We start from the raw sequence: 16173 nt of genomic DNA on the forward strand, positions 1-16173 counted from the left end.
TCGCATTGCTATTATAGATAGCGGGTGCACGTGGCGTTAATGGAAGTGTGCTGTTTGTACCACTTTGACACGCCCCTTGACTTTGTAGTGTTACGTGTGCAACTGTGGAACGCGCCAGATTGCCTATTTTTTTTATATGCATGCGCTGCTGCTTCATGTGTGTGCGGGCTTTCTTCAATGAACATTTTGTTAAAAGTCTTGTATGGTTGATATCTCATTAATTTTGTCTTCAAAATATTTAGAACCAACTCTCCCCGCAAGCTACGTTAGTAATGTCCCGTTTTAAACACCTCAACACCTTACTGGCCGAACGTAGCGAACAAATATCGCTGCTCCTAAACGTTGACGGTTTTTGCACATATTTCTTGCACATTTCTCGAAACAGCCAGTTTATCCGTCTATAAGGCCACTCGGGAGACGTTGCAACCTTGGACGTTGTACAGATTGGCGACCATAGAGTTCCTTAAATATTAGGACACTCTATGTTGGCGACAAGCTGCGGTTCGTCAAGCCACATTGAGTCTTCTCGCGAGAACCGGCAACCCGGCGAGACCAGTGGCGAGACGACGACTTGACAAAAAGTTTTGAACCGCGTGGTTAACGGTCGCTCCTGTTGTAAATTGTTGTAAAGGCTCGTCATGAAGCTGAAGAAGGCTCAAGGGGCAACTGGGGAAAAGTCGCCGAAGGTATTCTGTTTGTCTCTGCAATCTCCGTGTGCCTGAAAGGAAAAAAAAAGTTTCTTTTTTTATTGTTTGCCGGTTTGAAGTTCTCGCGCTTTTCTTAGTCTCTTTGGTTTGTTACGTTGATATTTTGTGCGTGTGGTCGTGTGAGGACGTAAAGTTGATACGCTTAAAACATAAATCATTGCTAAACGCATAAGCTGAAATAGTTTGCCTCAACGAGCATCAGGCGGGCTTGGAAATGCACTTTTCCAAGGCCGCCATGCCCGAGGGGCAAAAAGTAGGCTTATAAAAAAAGAGCAGTGAAGTAGGCTTCCATGACGTCCATATTGAACAGAACTCTGTTTTTACATTTTAGAACGACAAGGAAAAGAAGTTGCACAAGGCAAATGACAACGATGAAGAAGTGGAGTCTGACACGGCAGACTATCTGAAAGGTGCGTTTCAAAACGAGCGACCAGCCGAAATTTAAAGTGGCTGTTTTGAATCACTGAAGCCATTGTTCGGATTTCCGTTAACTATGTTCGTTGTTTTGCTTACATCTCGATAATTTTGGCACGACCTTTTCCTGGACAACCGGTGACGTAATGAGACGCTTCGGTGCGACAAAATTACATAATTTCATAGAATGCGTTGGCTTGGCATTTATTCACCATTTGTTGCAAGCACGTGCGTGCAATGTTTTACTTCTTTCGCGAACATTGTGTTGAGGCAAATATACGGCATCATAGATCCTTTGTGCATCGCGCGCGCACGCTTCTCTCAGTGAACAAATAAGTTAGTGCGCCGGATCTGTAGCGCGCGTTCCGTCGCCATTTTAGGCGCGTCATTCGCAAGTGCAAAATGTAACCTAGTCGTAATGAGCGACAGTCTGTGAGTACGAGGCAGGCTTTGGGCAAGGTCTTCGTTCAATACGCTGCTCCAGACATGTAATTTTGAATTCTTCCATAAACGCAATTTTAATCTAGTGCAAGCAAGACAACGTACGGTCAAGTAGGCGCGTGAAGAGACAGCAGATTGAATGCGTGCGGGCGCTATAACCTTTTATACATTACAGTTTCATTAAGTAAGACCCAGGTGGGTGCTGAAGCAGAAAATAGAGATCATTAACTGAATTTTCATGTGCCAGGGTGCAGTAGGCGATAACGGGAAGCACCCTTCAGTGCTGCATTAATTCAAGTGCTGTATCATAGTCTCAGTTAAGGCTATTATATATTGAAGGGACCAACAACTGGCCAGAATGTGTGATTACATCCAGGTGGAAATGAGAAAACTCTGCAAGAGGTTCAAGCATCATTCTTGTGGTGCTATAGGTTTTATATTTTTTAATTGCATTTAAAAGTAATGACGAACTGGTACGTCACGCAGCCTAGTGGAAGAGCCTTGAATTTGGATTATAGTCATCACTTCGCTGTATGTAGTTTGATGCTAGGGTGCCTACCAAACTGGGAAACCTGGAAAAGTTGGCGAACTCCGACCCTCCCGGAAAAGTCGGAGAATTTTTGAAAAATGGGGGCGACCAGGTCATGGAAACTAACAGAAGTCTGGGCGACTACCGCAAAAATAAACATTACTATTGATCAAAGCCTAAAATGTCGCACCTTCGGCTGGCTACAGGGAACAGCTAGAAGAGGCACGAAAAAAAAAAAAAAAAAAGAGGTAGTGCATAACTGTTGCTTCCTAGAGCAAATACAAAAACGATACAGCGACCAAAGAATACAAAGTTTACTGACGTTTTGGCACCTGATGTGGGAGCCTCGTTCAAAATAAAAGCCATGAGCAAAGGCACAGCCTATTTGAAGGTACACTAAAAAGCAAAAAAGATTTTTCATGCAATTAGTCGAGTACAATTTTGCAATTCTGAAAACATCACTCTTACCGCAGCATGACGTTTGGTAAGCGAGAAAGCATGCGAAAACAAAATGCAGGTGTAGACGTCGCCTTCAGTTTCCCCAAATGCCATGATGTCATAATTTTTGAAGGCATTTACTGGGTCCTACGTTGCTTCTAATTGGCGAAAATGAAGTACATTGTCATCTGCAGGTGCCATAGAACTGGCATAAGAAGCATCGGAAAATTTTCTTGAGCCAATGTCGTCAAAACACAAGAAATGCATTTTGAAATTTCTGACGTTACTCGTGGAGATTTCAGTGCAGAATTTAAAAATGAAAGTTCAACCTTTATTTTTTTCTTATGACAGTGAAACATAAGGCATTAGTGTTCTCAGAGTGCAGTTTGTCAATCTTATCCAAGTCATTGTTTCTCTTTAGTGTCCCTTTAAGTACATTAAGTACGTGGCAGGAGCACCGAGTGTACATTGTCAGAAGCGTCCCGTCACTCCTGTTCAGTGTATGTGCAGGGATTTCACGTGCAGGCATGATGCTAGCTTTTTTTTTAGGCCAATACATGGGCACTTGACCAGTCAATTTGATGGCCTAAAGATTCTATGTGTTCAGCAAGGGCATTCGAGGCCACGCATCGTTTCATGACATCATGTGCATGTTGTTTAACTCCTTTTTTGAAATCACCGGTTGCATCTTACTGGTTGTCACTATCGTGGCAACCTATGACAAAAAGAAGCTAGCATCATGCCTGCACGAATCCCTGTACATACACTGAACAGGAGTGATAGGACGCGTCTGACAATGTACACTCGGTGCTCATGCCACGTACTTAGGTGTACTTAAAGGGACACTAAAGAGAAACAATGACTTGGATAAGATTGACAAACTTCTGCCCGACAACTTGTCCTTCACGTTGACTAAAGCATTCTTTATTGGTACATGAACTACTTTGGTGTCTGTTGCTTTCACATATCACACAGCATATCTGACTTTCGAACCACAACATTATACCCTTGGCACATTGGAGGTGTTTGTCATTAGGTTCAAATGTCATTGGGAGCAATGAATGCGATTCGATCCGTGGTGGTGCTATACTGGAAAAAGTAATGTTATTCGGTCATAATGTTAATGTTGATAATTCAGATGAAAATATTGCAGGAAAAGTTGAAGGGAAACGTAGAGTGATAAAAAAGAGAAGTACAGTATAACCTCGCTACAACCAACGCCGCTTCAATGAAATTTCCGCTACAGCGAAGAATTCTCGGTTCCCCTTCAGTAGCCTAATGGAGATCATGCATAAATTTTCTTGCCACAACGGACACATTTTGTTCTGCCGTTTCGCTTCTACGAAATTTTTGTTTGCCCATGTTTCATCTACTGAGCGTTAATATTTTAATGCTGTAGTACTTGAAAAAAAAAAAAAAACATAGCACATATTTATTTGTTCTCAATTCACTGAAGCAGCTGCCATACATTGTTTTTGTAATAGTACCTTATTAGTTATGTATGCATTTTGTAACTTGAGAAGTAGCCTCTTAGTTATCGAAGGGCCAATGAGGCATCTGTAGGCATTTTCAAGTGCTTCTACCTATGATAGGTATTACTAATGCCCTAATTGCATGCAAGTTTTTCTGGTTGAAAAAGGAAGGTCGCCAAATGGTGAAGAACCACGCGAGTACCACGAAATCCACCTTTTTGTATTTTGCAGTCGCTGACTTTGGGACCCTCGTCTTCATATTTTTGTACCAATCATTATGAGTTGAATTGTAATTAACTGAAACTGCAAGTGCCCTCTTCCCCTTTCCAGGAGATTTGAAATATCTGCCAAAGACAAAGCTAGTGCCCCCTCCCCCCTTTCATTTCTTTTCAACCTGTTCCCAACTACAGAATCCTGCAGCAGCGGTTCCCAGGAGCCAAAGTTGGGAGAACCTTTAGATATGTGCACAGTTCCTTAGTACCTCACAGTATGGTGGCTTCTGGGTTGCGTTCTGAGTTGTCAGAAATAATCTGGACGTTTGAAGAATGTTTTTCCCGGGAACCCTCTTTGATAGCAAATGAAATTTTACCCGCGGATTCCCCATGATTCACTAAAACCAGCAAATGCACACAATCAGTAAGAGTTTTATTAGAAGCACTAATTAGCAGTTCCTCCATTGCCATTTTTAATTTTGCTCCATAACTGAGCAATCTTGTGTGATCAACTATATTGGTGCATGTCACTAGCATCTGCCTACACTGGGTCTCTACTTATTGGTGTTCATCTATTTTGCTAGTTTCCACTTCTCCAAACAAGAAACCGAAGGTTCCAGCGCCCGAGGCAGACTCCGAAGAGGATGACCTAGAAGTAGATGATGAAGATGATGAGGATGATGATGAGTTGGATGAAGAAAGCCCTGAGGATGAGGAGCTAGATGACAGCGAGGGCTTTAGTGATGAAGATGATCATGAAGGTAGGTTTTTTTTTTTGTTGTTCTGGAGCATGAGGGGAACTCATTGTGGAATTTAAGTGCGTTGCGTAGGGAATTTTTGTGTGAGCTTGGGTGCACGAGTGTGGAAACAAAGCTAAAAAAGTTGGGAATTTGGCCTCTGACGCTGAAACCCGAGAGATTTTGATAGGCCAGACAGCAGTCAACGGATTTTCGTAGTCATCCGATTCACTTAAGATGTATCAGAGGAGTACTTTGAAGTGACAAGTCCTTCCACTACAGTACACAACTGAGTCAGAATTGTGTAGGCAAGCTCACTATGGCAACCAGCCAGCTACCACTGGCAGTTTGCCAAATGCTTGCATATGGATTATTGAATAACTTTAATTTTACAGCAAAAGCTGTTATGAGATCACAACCGTCGCATGCACTGTACTTTTCTGCCGTCGCCGGTGTCTGTAACCAGTATCGCACAAAATAAAAAAAAGGTAAATAAAAATTATTAACGATGCAATGGGATTCGGACCCGTGTCCCCTGCGTGCCAGCCCAGTATTCTGCCACAGAGCCATGCCAGGGATTGGAACCTTGCTGCTAACTGACCCTAGGCAGGCTTCATGTGAAGAAAGGAATCTCATTAATGTAATTAAGTGTTTTACAACAGCAAAGGAACAACCAGGCATCACACAATGCGAGTTGCGTAACGAGTAGGTCATGGGAATTTTCCAACCCATCACAAAACCTTCTGGCATATTTCTTCATTGCCGTTAGTCACAGCATCAAAGAACTACACAAAATTCCTTTCAAGTGTGTAGAAGGTACCTCACTTCTCTGAAGAATGATGAACGATGGCATTGGGATTGCCTCCCTATTACGCAAAAATTATTATAATTAATGGCATGGTGGGTACCCTGCAAGTGTGCTTGTAGCAGTTAACGAAAGAGTGCTTAAAAAAGGTTTTGAAAGCCCGCTCTTCAAACTTTCGCTGTAACTGTGCTGCGTGCTCCGCGTATATATCACTGAAAGGGACATGAAATGAGACGGCCAGTTTTTGTTGGACACAAGTGTATGACGGCTCGGAAATTTTACGTGACGTTATATTGCAGTACCCCAATTGGTGGCAGCTGGAAAGGCGAAGGCTAAAAAGAAGCCAGCACCTAAAAAAGCTGCTTTAGAAGAAGGGAGTGAGGACGAAGAGGACGATGAAGAGGATGATAGTGACTCAGATGATGGTGAGAATTGCTTTTTATTTTTTTCTCTTGTTATTAAGGTGTAAAGTTGAGTGGGCTGAAGGGATAAAAAATAATGTAGAAAGTATTCTTGAATTCGCAAAAAGAAAGTGTAATTGTAATATTAATTTTAAGGTACTTCTGCCTTGCGGGGCCAATTGAAATGAATAAACAGATTAATTTTAAAACGAAGAGTAAGAAAAGCTTCATAGCTTTAACAACTTTTTTTTCTTTCCTGTTTGTGTGTAAGTCTAGTTTTAGTTTGCATAGTTATTCTTTTTATGTAAGAATGTGTTACGCTGTGTATTCCCCCCCTGCAATAATGCTTTTGGATGCTGCAGGTGCTTTGAAGATTTGAAATGAATAAATAAACAATTTTGCACAACTTGTGTGAAGACGTGCTGTTGAGCGCCAGTGTTCAGAACTAAGGAAGGAATTCTAGTATCCATGTAGAAATGGAAAACTCAAGAAAGGATTAATAATAGAAATGTCCCACAAAACGATTCATAGTCAATAGTGTTAGCATTTCAATTAGTCAACTGCATCAATTAAATTTGTAATAATTGATTTATCACAAAAAGTCGCGTGAAAATTCTGAAGTGGTTCTAGAATGCTAGGCAAGAGCAGCAAATGAGATTCTGCGGTGTGTAGACGGTGAATTGCTTTTTTAAGTCGCATGTCAGTCTAACACTTTTGCCCTTTTCCCTGGCACTGCTTATGCATTCCATCACGCAGGCAGCACTGGGAAGCAAAACTCTCAATGAAGACATCTTCATTGTATTTCCCCTCTTTGAATTGGCCTAAACTATGTGAAAAAAATGTTTGGTATGGTTTAGTTTTCATTTCACATGCATTTGTTCAGCTGCCTGCTGAGTGGCAGTGCTAAATGCCATTGCATGCCCACTTGTGTACTAGGCCGAAGCTCTTGGGCTTCAGTTGTGCTGCACAGCGTTTTCTCCCAAGGTTCCTTCGGTGTTATAATAATAGACCCTTGGTATAATGGACCAAGGGTAAAGTTGCAGGAGATAGGAGAATCATTTTAATTGGTTTTGGTTTCCAGCTCGTCTGGCTACGCCTACTCAGAGGAGTAGCTGTACAGTTATATTTTGACTAGGTTTACTTTGGCAACATAACGCAATGTCGGCAATTTTGTCATAAGCACGGAGCTAACAACCGGGCAACGCTTCCTTCACATGTTAGTCGTGTCAGTTGCTCGTAGGCTGCACATTGAGGAAGTGCTACCACAACCGTATCACTCACACAGCCAATGTGTTTTTTGTTAGTGCAGAGGACCAATCAACAAGGTCAGTGCTATGATAAGTCGTTCATGGGCAACATTGGGTCACTTTTTGGGAGAAAATGACTGTACAGGTACAGGAAGGGGTTGCTGGAATCGCTATTCGTGTGGCATGCAGTATTATGATACAGTCGAATCCCGCTGCAACGAAACTCACTGAGCGTGGAAAATATTTCTTTGAAGCGAGAATTTCATTGTAGGGAAATCGAAAAAATATAGCTGATCTGAGCTAGCTAAACAAAGGAACGTTTGCTAAACAAAGGAACGTTTGTTCTTAAAAATAAAAAAAGTGTCCGCTGCTTCCTATTCTTTTCCAGCAGCACCACGACGCGATTCACAGTCATGCATAGCAAGGCCATGGTGAAAACCGCTGAAAATAACACCTACAATCGCAAACGTACCAAACAGTTGTACCATGTTAACACCAGCAGCCGTCCGCTGTTGAAGTGTATCCGACAACGCCGAGATAGAGGCATGATATCGTGGAGCGGTGACTTTTGCCTTATTCTATGCCATTCTTACCATCCAAATCTCGTGGCTGGCTGATTTGGTTGATAATGCACAGCCGCTCTGATTAGGTACCCCACTGACCAAGCGCGAATAAAATGATAAGCATTGGAATCTGAAAAGGCATCACTCCGCGGTTGCACGCAGCAGCTGCGTGAAGGAAACCATGAACCGAGCGACTGAGCTTCAGCTTCGGATCGTTTGCGGCTCGAAAGCAAGCCAGTGGCAAAAGCAGGGCCATCCTCCACGAGCAGGGCAGTCTCATTGTCATCGCTATCGACCAATGGAGGGGCCAACGCGTGTTTTAAACTTTGTCGACGTATTTTCATGTTCTCAAGATGCATCAAAGTGTTACGGGTTGGGTTTCCTGTATAGCAATAAATATCTGAGCCTAGAATTGCATCGTGAAATTTCGTTGAAGCGGGACGGGCAGAAGAAAAAGTTCATTGTGGTGACAATACCGTATTTACTCTATTCTACCGCGCCCTCGATTGTAACGTGCACCCGATTTCCACCGCGAAAAAAAAAACGTAAGACATCGATTGCAACGCGCACCCATTTTTTTCGCTGGCCCGCACGATCACACCACTCGAAAAAACGACTCCTTTCGGGAGCGTCTTCCACTTAAATATGAGGTACGGGCGAAGCTTGTGCCCATCTGACGTGTAACAGAGCATTGCCGTCACTGTAGTTTTACCGTGGACCGATGTCGGCACGCGAACTTGCTTCGCCCCCTTCTCGACGGTTGTGGTGCCAGGCATGTCGAAGTAAAGAGGCGTCTGATCGGCATTCCCGATTTGCCCAAGCAGGTAGCCGTTGTTGCGCCGCAAGTTTAGGTCGAACCTCTGAAAACTGTGAAGCTTTTCATCGTACTCCTCCGCAAAACTTTTTGCATATACATGCTCCCCTTCGGAGGGAAAAGCCTTTCCTCTTCATAAAGTTGGTTAGCCAGCACCTGCTCGCTTTAAACTGGCTCCGCATTAGACGTTTTCTAAGACTAATTGCATAGCCCGCACTTGGAGCAGTTCTGTCGTCACGGGCCGCTGTGCCGCTCGCTGCTCAAGCTCATACTCGCCGAGCAGCTCTTTAATTTGCAAAAACAGACCCTGCTGTGGTCCTCTGAAGCCTTTGCGTGAAGCTTTGCTGTCGACAATCTTCTGCTTTTGTTTCCGCTGGTCCCGCACGCACGTTTCGGGAACTTCGAACGACCGCGATGCGGCCCGATTTCAGTCCGTTTCTGCACACGCAATGACTTTTCTTTTAAAAGCGGCATCGTGGTGCGCTCGAGTTTTTGGAGTCGGCCCTTCCACGCCGTCGATGCTAATGCACTACTAGATGACGAACTCCTCGGCTCATGTACGAAGTGCCGCACATGGGAAACACATAGGCAGAAATGGCCGACGCGCCATGCCGACGCACGTAGGGGGCGGCCGTTTTGGAAATGCCGATGGCGATAGATTGATCGTAGTTTTTTTTTCGTACTCGATACTAACGTGCATGCGATTTATGAACTCGCTTAACCGGAAAAAAGGTGCGAGTTAGATTCGAGTAATTACGGTATTTAGGCATTGACTCCTATGGCCTGCTGACGGGCAACCGTGAATTTTTCGTTGTAGCGGAAATTTCGTTGGTAGCGGGGTTCGACTGTGACTGTATCTGCAGGATGTGATCGCCAAAGCCTTCTGAATGATGGAGCTTGCTTGGGAGAGATGGAAAAAATGAACATTTGGGGCCTGTTTGCTGGTCACGTACTGGCCTGTTACTGGTTGCACGTGTCTACACAATGTATACCGTATCTACTCGCATAATAGGCACACCCCAAGTTTTTTCCAGAGAAATCAGATTTTTTCACTTCCGCACAAAATAGGCGCATCCGGAACTTGATTGTGAGGAGTAGCACGGAAGTGTATTTGCACGATTGCAATTGGACGCCCCCTTACCTTGACTTAAGCGAGGAAAAAGAAAAAAAATAACGTGGCAGCTTTGCGGGTTCGCCGGTAGAAAAAGTGGGGAGGTTCCTAAGGTGTCTAAGTAACCTTTGCACTGGTGTGGCGCTGCCCACTAGCCAGCCGCATGCTCTCAGCATGGAACGTGCGGTCTTCACCTCGTCAAGTGCGCATTGAGTTTCCTGTCGGGAAAAGCGTCGCCGTTATCGTGTTTGCTACCTCGTACGCAAATTTAAAAGCTTTTCAGCTTTGCGATGTGAGCTTTTGCCTTTGCTGCCACTACGTAGATTTGAACAAGCTCAACAGACTTTTGTCGCCGTTGATTTCTTGGCCACGAACCTAAACATAGTACAGTAAAACGTCATTAACTCGAACTTGGTTATTTTGAAGTCCCGCTTAATTTACAATACTTCTGCGGTCCCGTATTTTGCAGTATAAGTCTGAGCGGATAATTTGAAACGGCGGTCAGCACCAGTTCGGTCAATTCAAAAACTTTGGGTGCCATGTGACAATTCCCGATCCCGACTTTGCCGCAAATCCCTTGAAACGGTGGCCCTTAAGAGCCACAAGGAAATGTGACATAGTGATACTTAATGGCAGTTGAAGCACTCTAGCTCCGCTACTTCCAGTGCAAAAAAACTAGAGAGAAAGAAACCGATCTCGAGGTCACCCAAAACGTATGCCTGCGGAAAGCAAGACTTACTTCACTGCAACACAGCAGTGATGTGCGGGCAGCATAATGCATGTTTCTCACTCCGTGCGCGTCATGATGTACCCCCTCCCCCCCCCTTTTTTTTGTAAAGAAACTTGAAGGACAGTTTGGCGAAATTCGCAATGTATGCGATCTTCCAATTTCCAGTTGCTTTAGCGATTTGCTCACTTCTACTGCTGGCTGAGTTCTTGTCTGCAACGCCTACTTCGAAAAATGAGTTCGAAGGCTTCAAACACCATGTTTTCCAGTCAAAACACAGTGGCCATTATTAATTTATAAATGCGAAGCATTTCTCAGCGAACTCTGCTGACTTTGAGCGTATCTATCTATCTATCTACAGTTGACTCTCGTTAATACAAACTCGGAGGGACCTCTGAACTTCATTTGAATTATCAAAAAGTTTGAATTATCAGAAGTTCTCCGATATATGAGTCTGGGTGAGGTGACACCACATATTATTATTGATTTTATCACATTTAAAAATTTTTGGAGTATTTTTAAGCCCTAACAGCACACAGTGAACAAAAGCAGAGGTGTGAAGTCTACAAGTTTATTGGCCATTTACTGCTGATCAGACCTTTTAAAGAAATCGTGAATTGCCAACTGCATCATTGCTATTGGTATGCGCCTTCCGTACAAGCTCTCTATAGCAGTTGAGAAGCGTCACGATTTACCATGCGTGCGCTTCGTTTCAAACATTTGTTTACTTGCAAAGCCTTTTTCCTTGAAGGCCTGAGGTGCTTATTTTTAATTTTTTTTTACTGGTAATAGGGGATGGCCCATTCGTTACACTATTGGCATTGTGCGACGACTCGTTCCTTCGCTGATTTAGAACGCTTTTTAAGGGGGGACGCGGCACTTCGGGACCGAAAATCAGCCAAAAAATCGAGTTTTCGCGGACCTTCTTTTCGCGTTCCCGACATCATTGCGCACCTATTTACAAAATTTCATAGCCAAATACCATCAACTTTTATCGTTATTCAACTTTAAAAAACCGAAAACGGGCGTCCTGCCCTTTAAATTGAGGGCGAATAGCGCAGGTTTCGGCTCTACGATACGCGGGAACTACGCGCTCGATCGGCGCCATTTTGGTCTTGTTTGAAAGAACGCGTTTTCAGCTGTTTTTTTTTATTCAGTAAGCAACATTGAGCGTTTCCCCGGCTCGAAAAATGGGGCCTCAAAGACGAAGAGCCGCGCTCACTGATATTGGCTAAACGGCGCACGTGCCTGAAATGGCGCTTTCCGGTTGGCTGGAAGCTCGCGGCTTGCGCCTGCATACGCGACCCGACGCCATTTTGAAAGGGTTACCGCTGTGACGCCTCGAAATCGGCAGAGCACTCTGAAGCTTCTGATCGTATCGCCATGCCTGGAAACGCAAAAAAGTATCGGACCGTGCACGCATTTGGTCGCAGGAAACGCAAAGGTCGTGGGAGAAAGTCTACGAAGTCATCAGAGCCCTTGGTTGACTCCGACGAACAATGTGTCGACGCTCCGCGGCCGTTCAGCGATGGTGCGACCGAGCGCGTTGCCTCCGACGACGATGACGGTGAAGCGAACTCCGGACGACTACGAATCGACGCCAAGGTGGTGACAAACGCCGAAGTTGAAGAAAATCATGCCCGGGAGAAAGCGACGCTCGACCGGCTTTCATCGGCGCCAGCAACTGCACGGAAAATTGACTTTTTCACCGCGAGTTGTAGCGAGGCAACCGCACAGGACTCGGACCACGCTGCTCCTTATCTGCTTATGCATCTAGATATCCTAAACGTGATAATGGGTGCCTTGTGTTGCAAAGCCTGCCACGGACCGGCTACGATCGTCAGAGGGGATCGGGACTACGGACTTGCCGTGAAAGTGCTAGTGCAGTGTGAAAGGTGCGGCGAGATCGCGAATGAATGGATTTCGCCCCGCGCGAACGGCACGAAAACGTGCAATCCGTTTGAAGTAAATCTTCTCGCTTCAAGGGCGATGGTGGCTACCGGCAACGGCCAAACGAAAATGAACGATATTTTCGCAACAATGGGCGTCTCACACCGCGGTATGCACCACAAGACGTTTCAGCGGCATTTGAAGAACACGCTGGCACCCGCTGCAACGCGAGCGGCTGAGTCCGCTATGAGCGAATGTGCGGAAAAGGTTAGAACAATTTATGATGACTTCTGCTTCGGCCACCGGGGCAATATTGCCGTTAGCTACGACGGCACGTGGAAGACGCGAGGCCATTCTTCCCACATCGGCGTGGGCACAGTTATCGAATTATTTAGTGGCTACGTGTTGGCTACGTCGTTCTTTCCAACTTTTGCCTACGCTGCGAGGTGGGCCCAAAGCCTAGTAGTGAGGGCTATCAAGAATGGAAGGCTAACCACAAATGCCAAAAAAATACGAACAGCAAAGCGGGGCAAATGGAAGTGGAGGCGGCTCTAATTCTATTTCAGAGGTCGCTTGAACGCCATGGCCTGCGCTACACAACTATGCTGTCTGATGGAGACTCTAGGACATTTTGCGCCATACAAGACGCCAAGGTGTATGGTTACATTGACAGGCAGAAGGAAGACTGTATTAATCATGTACAGAAACGGATGGGCACCGCATTGAGAAACCTGGTGCAGAAACAAAAGTGCGATGGGAAAAGAGGCCTTGGTGGGAAAGGCAGGCTCACAGGTGAGCTGATCACCAGGCTGAGCACATATTATGGCCGGGCTCTGAAATCGCATGAAGGTGACGTGGGCGAGATGCAAAAGGCTGTGATGGCCACATACCGCCACGTCACCTCCACTGATGAATGCTCGGACCACAGTCTGTGCCCAGCTGGTGAAACTTCATGGTGTCGGCACAATGCCGCAAAAGCAAAGGGTGAGCCCGACCCCAGGCATGCCTACAATCTACCGAAAGACGTGGCAGAGGCATTACTACCGGTTTATACCCGGCTTTCGGAAAGAGCCCTGCTTCAGAGGTGCGAACGCGGCAAAACGCAGAACTCCAACGAGAGCCTACATTCGGTAATCTGGAGTTTGCTCCCCAAGGAGCACCATGCGTCCCTGTTCGCTGTTGAAGCAGCTGTTGCAGAAGCAGTGCTGCGCTTCAACACGGGCAATTTGAATTCTGCAACGGCAATCTTAGGTGAAATGGACATGAATGCGACAAGTACTGGTGCCAGGAGAGCGAGAGAAAAAGACCACCGTCACAGCATTGTCTCCAACAAGAAAAGAACAGCCTCATTGGAACTCCGGAAGCTAGTGAAGAGGAGGCATGAGCACAGAATGCATTTAGACTATGCTTCTGGTGCGTTTTGAGGTTGTCTTGTTGCATCTTCTGCAATAAAAATGTGTGCCCACGTTTTTTCTCGATTTCTCAAAACGACAATTTTCATGTGCTTCCCATTATGCCGGAGCAATATCTCTTGTTCTATCTGGGTTATCATTACGATTTCTTTTTTGTTTCGAAGATAAATGCAGGGGATGTGTCGTAAAGTAAGTTTTATTGTAATAATTTTTGGAGAAAATTCTCTAAATGGATCTTTTGTTTCAAGTGTAGATGGGGAAATTTTTCATGTCATATTCAACATCCCACAACTTTGCTTCGAAATAGCCCAGAACAATGATTTATACTTTATTGCACACTGTGAACATACCGAATTGGTTCTATAGGTTGCACATCAATATCCAAGTTACAGTTAATTAGCTAATTAGGTCTTAATTGAAAAAGTCGCAGTTCATTATATCTTTAAAACTAATTGTCACAGCAAAAAAAGAATTAGATTTTTGAAATCAGCAGTAAAATCTACATAGGCTCTCCAAATTTGACTGAGGTACTCGCAAAAATAAAAGAGTTTTTGGAAGGTGTAGCATCCCCCCTTAAGTCGTATTGAGGTGATTGCTTTCCCGACATCAAGCCTGCCTAAGGCAAGTTCGCCAGCAAGTAACAAGCAGAAGCGTAACTCAGTGGTAGAATACTGGGCTGGCACTCAGTGGACCCAAGTTTGAGCCCCACTGTGTCATTGGTGCGAGTTTTTTTTTTCTTTCTGATTTCGCGCAACGTGGTTACGGACACCGGCGGTGGTGGCGGATAACTGCGCGTGGCCAGAGTTGTGATCTCATAACCGCTTCGCTGTAATACTGAGAGTATAGAGAAGGATGAACGGGGAGTACGCGTACCTGAGGGCAGACAAACTGCTTCTTTCTGCTCCTGACATGACCTGATGCTTATTGTGACGTCTCGACCAATACTGGGGTTCCCAGAAGGCCCAAAGAGGCGCAAGGGATCGCTTATCTTTTGGTGCGCCCGCAGCACATAGCACTGTTGCGTATGGCATTGTTGATCGTGGCGGCATGCTGAACTCAATGCATGTGTATACCAGAAATGTTAAATATTAAAGGTGGTCTGTAGGTGTCCTTTGAATTAACATGTTCACGTGCCCATTTTCTGTTTTCAGACACTTTTGTTGTTTCCTCCCATCACATTGTTGGAGATTAAATTATTAATTTTGAAGTACTCCAGCTTTTCTGGGCCTATGGAAATGAATTGATGACCATATTAATATAAAAATGAAAAGAAAGGCTTCATAGCTTCAACAGTGGTCCATTCTTTATTGCAGATATTCAAATGCACAGAAGAGCTTTTTTTTGTCCAAATTTTTAGTGTGTTCTTATCTCTATATTTAAATTGTTTGTGTGTGTGTGCCTGTACACATGAAATTCTCATTATTCTCAAAATAATGAAAATGCTGTGGCATTGCTCTACAGAGGAGGAGGATGACGATGACGACGATGACGGAGATGAAGATGACGATGAGGAGGAAGACATGGTCAAGATGAAAAAAGTAGTCAAAGCGGAGCAGGCCAAGCGTAAAGCGACAGATGATGGGCCGACCGAACAGACAAGCAAGAAAGCCAAGCAAGGAGGTGCACGGTCCAGTCGGCCATAATATTATCACTAACATGAGACATAGGGCCCACATGAGTGAAGCTCTTCTCTTGTAGAAGTCATACAACTTTCACAAACACACACATTTTGCACCCACATTTTTTTATCATTGTGATCATAGCAATGATTGCATTACCAGTTCCCTCTTCATTGATTTTCTATTCATTGATGTCGCAGTTTTTTAAATAAAATAACTATGTTATGTGATTTATTATGCTTATTTTCTCATTAGCTTGCCTCTTGCATGGCTGATGGAGAGGAGGCTGTGAAATCGGCCATGTTACAGCACTTGTTACAAGTCCTCTGCATTTGTTTACCGAGAACTTGACCTTGTGATTATAAACTGCCATTTTAATTCTCCTCTACAGTCTTCTGCCATTTTGGTAAAAGGAATGGAGCTGTGTGAGTGATCCAGGACAATGAGGATCGCTTGAATGAGTCTCCTAGGTTTAAAGGCATGCAGAGACCCCACCAGTGTTTCCTGACTTTCCCTCTTGGGAAGAGCACATGCGCTGTGCCCCTGTTAAAATGGCAGATTGTAATTGTGGAAACATAGTTTGACTGAGATGAGAATCGTGTAGAATGCTATAGTTGGGTACAACATAAGAAGG

General features: G+C 44.6%; 1 protein-coding gene across 2 annotated transcripts in view; it reads left to right on the top strand.

Moving 5' to 3' along the window:
• The first annotated feature begins 517 nt into the window (after positions 1–517).
• The window catches only part of LOC119161533 (uncharacterized), an 83612-nt gene continuing 67956 nt past the window's right edge, over positions 518–16173 (top strand). For both annotated transcript variants that reach the window (XM_037414057.2, XM_037414058.2), the window contains exons 1-5: positions 518–686; positions 1039–1117; positions 4798–4974; positions 6055–6180; positions 15382–15540. In XM_037414057.2, the coding sequence (XP_037269954.2) occupies positions 639–686; positions 1039–1117; positions 4798–4974; positions 6055–6180; positions 15382–15540 (589 nt within the window). In that variant the 5' untranslated portion in view covers positions 518–638. The remainder of the gene's footprint in view (positions 687–1038; positions 1118–4797; positions 4975–6054; positions 6181–15381; positions 15541–16173) is intronic.

This window comes from Rhipicephalus microplus, chromosome X (genome assembly GCF_043290135.1).
Source record: "Rhipicephalus microplus isolate Deutch F79 chromosome X, USDA_Rmic, whole genome shotgun sequence".
NCBI lineage: Eukaryota > Metazoa > Arthropoda > Arachnida > Ixodida > Ixodidae > Rhipicephalus > Rhipicephalus microplus.